Source organism: Nyctereutes procyonoides, unplaced genomic scaffold, assembly GCF_905146905.1.
Source record: "Nyctereutes procyonoides isolate TBG_1078 unplaced genomic scaffold, NYPRO_anot_genome, whole genome shotgun sequence".
Taxonomy (NCBI): Eukaryota; Metazoa; Chordata; class Mammalia; order Carnivora; family Canidae; genus Nyctereutes; species Nyctereutes procyonoides.
In genome coordinates, this window is record NW_026575132.1 from 17,041,111 (window position 1) to 17,045,558 (window position 4,448).

General features: G+C 36.7%; 1 protein-coding gene across 1 annotated transcript; it reads left to right on the forward strand.

Moving 5' to 3' along the window:
• Window positions 1-916: 916 nt before the first annotated feature.
• On the forward strand, window positions 917-1,835 carry LOC129522932 (E2F-associated phosphoprotein-like). The gene is given in 3 exon segments (XM_055345479.1): window positions 917-968; window positions 971-1,572; window positions 1,574-1,835. Coding segments are annotated over 3 exon segments (852 nt in total). The 3' UTR covers window positions 1,772-1,835.
• The last annotated feature ends 2,613 nt before the right edge of the window (window positions 1,836-4,448 follow it).

The window sequence follows — 4,448 nt, forward strand, 5'->3', positions numbered from 1 at the left end:
TTCTACTAGCTATATCTCTTATTAAAGGGTTCTTAAAACACCCTAAGGATCAAATATATGATGTCCTACACAAGATCATATATAATTCAGTAGTTGAGGTGCTCTGTGATAGAGGCAGCTGTAGCTCCCTGGCATCAATTTCAGGAAAGCAGTGATGTTCCTAATAAATGCAGTGTTATTATCAGCATGTTATAAGCTGCAGCAGAGAGAATGCCTTTTATCATCCACACAGAAACCTCTCCCATAAAGCCCATAGAAACCATTTGCAAATATAAATATGAATAGAACTGTACTTATTTTTGAAGTTTATAGCACCCATTAATAGCAGTAAATCATATAAAGGCAATTCACTTTCCAATTCCATTTGCAAAAAAAATGCAAAATGCATATTATACAATAAGTGATAGGTACATAAAATGCCATTTGTGTCAGCATGCTGAAAAGGATAATACAAATCTAATTCAATTGTAAAGCACTACAAAAGAGATGTCAAATAGAAGCATTGCATCACAAATATCTCATATTTCTCAAAGCATGGATTACATCTGTAATGAAATTATAATGGAGAGAAATTCTGACAGGAAAGGGGTGGGTATATGATAACTCAAAATAATAAACATAAAGTTATTAGTTCTATTTTATAGCTGCTAAGTTAATTTTAAAGATATGAAATGGTAATACATCTAAATAGTTACATTTTATATAATTCCAAAGAAAAGGAAGAAAACACAAACAAAATCCAGGGAGAAAAATTGGCAAATGCAGATTAAGTTTTCTAACCATTAAGAAGTGCCATTAAATCAGTAATAGTTCAAGTAAGAATTAAAAACAAAACCAGGGCTCTAGCCCGGGTACCTGTGGCATAAACAGATGCTGTGTGGATGCTTGTAGTCTGTGTCCGAGGGTGTAGGTCACCATGAGCCAGCTCCAGAATGAGTACGACCCCTACGCAGTGGAAGAGCCTAGCGACCACCCACTTTGAGCAGTTCTGAAGATGAAATGGATGTGCTTTTACATGGAACTCCTGACCAAAAAAGAAAACTCGTCAGAGAATGTCTTACTGGAGAAAGTGAATCCTCTAGTGAAGATGAATTTGAAAAAGAAATGGAAGCTGAATTAAATTCCACCATAAAAACAATGGAGGACAAGTTATCCTCTCTGGAAACAGGGTCTTCCTCAGGAACTGGAAAAGTTGGAACAGCTCTGACAAAGTACTATGATGATATATATTTTGATTCTGATTCTGAAGATGAGGACAAAACAGCACAGGTAACCAAGAAGAAAAAGAAAAAACGACACAGGATTCCAACAAATGATGAGTTATTATATGATCCTGAAAAAGATAACAGAGATCAGGCCTGGGTTGATGCACAAAGAAGAGGCTACCATGGTCTTGGAATACAGAGACCATATCAACAACGGCCTATTCCAAATAGTGATGCTGTCTTGAATTGCCCTGCCTGCATGACCACACTATGTCTTGATTGCCAAAGGCATGAATCATACAAAACTCAGTATAGAGCAATGTTTGTGATTAATTGTTCTGTCAACAAAGAGGAGGTTCTAAGATACAAAAATCCCAGAGAAAAGGAAGAAAAGGCGAGGCCATAAGAAGATGAGGTCTAACCACGAAGACACTGCAGAGCAGACAGAGGCACAAGCGGAAGAAATCTATCACCTGGTCATGTGCACCGAATGTTCCACAGAAGTGGCCGTCTATGACAAGGACGGAGTCTTTCATTTTTTCAACGTTTTAGCAAGTCATTCTTGAATAGTTCAGTTGGCATTTAATTGCCCAATACAATATATAAGGCAAACATGGACAGTTATTACCCTCTTGCCTATTCATATCAAGTAACATTCTGAGGGGTTATCTGAGGACACAGTGTTTATCTTTTTGAAAGAGAATGGTTGTCAGCCTTCATCCCTCCGCCCCCTTTAAAAAATTTTTCCCCAGCTCTGATGGGACTGATAATTCATTCCCTCTTTGATGGGCATTTGGAAACTATGGGGCTTTTCATGTATTAAAGCTCTTTAGAATTAAAATGTTCTGCAGTTATAAGTAAAACAAAAACAAAAACAAACAAAAAACAAAACCAAGCAAAAAACACTCGTATCTAGCAGAAGTTATCCATGACCTAGGATTTATAAAAATATAAGCAAACTAAAAATGTCAGTGGGAGTCTACATATATCCTTATCTTTCTTCTTTATACTACTGATGCTGGCTGGTATCCTTTGGAGCAGGATCCTTATGTCAAAGATATGGGTGAGAAATTTTAAACATCCTGTGAAATAGACAAAAATATATATTGGGTGAATAGTGCTTTTTTTATATTTTAATACCAGACCAGCACATACAAAGCAATCCTCTCCAAATATTTTATCTGTTTTCAGGAAAAGATATAGAAATGCAGACTACATAATAAAGTTTATTTAGTGAAAATAATAAGCAGACAAATAAAAAAAAGCAAGACATCTGTCATCAGGATAGGTGGAAAAAACAAATACTTATTATAAGGATTCCAAAGACACTGTGACAGAGAACATTTTATAATAGATTTTGACACATGTTAGTTGAGAGTTCTGTCAGTAATTAGCAGTAGGATTTTAGATGACACAAATAAACTTTCTAACTTCTTTCTCTACAAAGTGAGGGAGTTAAATTGTTTCAAAATCATTTTCAAATTTTAACACTCTACTATTTTACAAGGTAAAGGAAAATTCAAAAATAAACATTTCAAATGGCTTTATGGGCCTTTTTTTTGGTAGGAAATGTGGTTTAAAAAATCAACTTCATTAGATTGCATTTTTAAAGACTATATCTGATGTTAATGGATAAAAATTTATTAGTCACTCTGAAATAGGTTATGTAACAAAGTACTATTATTCTTTAGAAAAAATTATTTCAAAAGCCTGTTATCCTCTTAGTAAGTGTCATGACAAACTATCTACTCTTAAAGACCAATAAAATTAATCAGCAGTCATGATCAAAAATTTACACATGGAAAATATTTCCCATATTTCCCCTCCCAAATTACAGCATAGTAAATATTTAATTTCTGAAATGATTTGCAAGTAGCATCTTGCTTTTTTTATAAATTAATTTTTTATTGGTATTCAATTTACCAACATACAGAATAACACCCAGTGCTCATCCCGTCAAGTGTCCCCCTCAGTGCCCGTCACCCATTCACCCCCACCCCCTGCCCTCCTCCCCTTCCACCACCCCTAGTTCGTTTCCCAGAGTTAGAGAGTCTTTATGTTCTGTCTCCCTTTCTGATATTTCCCACACATTTCTTCTCCCTTCCCATATATTCCCTTTCACTATTATTCATATTCCCCAAATGAATGAGAACATACACTGTTTGTCCTTCTCCGATTGACTTACTTCACTCAGCATAATACCCTCCAGTTCCATCCACGTTGAAGCAAATGGTGGGTATTTGTCGTTTCTAATGGCTGAGGAATATTCCATTGTATACATAAACCACATCTTCTTTATCCATTCATCTTTCGATGGACACCGAGGCTCCTTCCACAGTTTGGCTATTGTGGACATGGCTGCTAGAAACATCGGGGTGCAGGTGTCCCGGCGTTTCATTGCATCTGAATCTTTGGGGTAAATCCCTAACAGTGCAATTGCTGGGTCATAGGGCAGGTCTATTTTTAACTCTTTGAGGAACCTCCACACAGTTTTCCAGAGTGGCTGCACCAGTTCACATTCCCACCAACAGTGTAAGAGGGTTCCCTTTTCTCCGCATCCTCTCCAACATTTGTGGTTTCCTGCCTTGTTAATTTTCCCCATTCTCACTGGTGTGAGGTGGTATCTCATTGTGGTTTTGATTTGTATTTCCCTGATGGCAAGTGATGCAGAGCATTTTCTCATGTGCATGTTGGCCATGTCTATGTCTTCCTCTGTGAGATTTCTCTTCATGTCTTTTGCCCATTTCATGATTGGATTGTTTGTTTCTTTGGTGTTGAGTTTAATAAGTTCTTTATAGATCTTGGAAACTAGCCCTTTATCTGATATGTCATTTGCAAATATCTTCTCCCATTCTGTAGGTTGTCTTTGAGTTTTGTTGACTGTATCCTTTGCTGTGCAAAAGCTTCTTATCTTGATGAAGTCCCAATAGTTCATTTTTGCTTTTGTTTCTTTTGCTTTCGTGGATGTATCTTGCAAGAAGTTACTGTGGCCAAGTTCAAAAAGGGTGTTGCCTGTGTTCTCCTCTAGGATTTTGATGGAATCTTGTCTCACATTTAGATCTTTCATCCATTTTGAGTTTATCTTTGTGTATGGTGCAAGAGAGTGGTCCAGTTTCATTCTTCTGCATGTGGATGTCCAATTTTCCCAGCACCATTTATTGAAGAGACTGTCTTTCTTCCAGTGGATCGTCTTTCCTCCTTTATCGAATATTAGTTGACCGTAAAGTTCAGGGTCCACTTCTG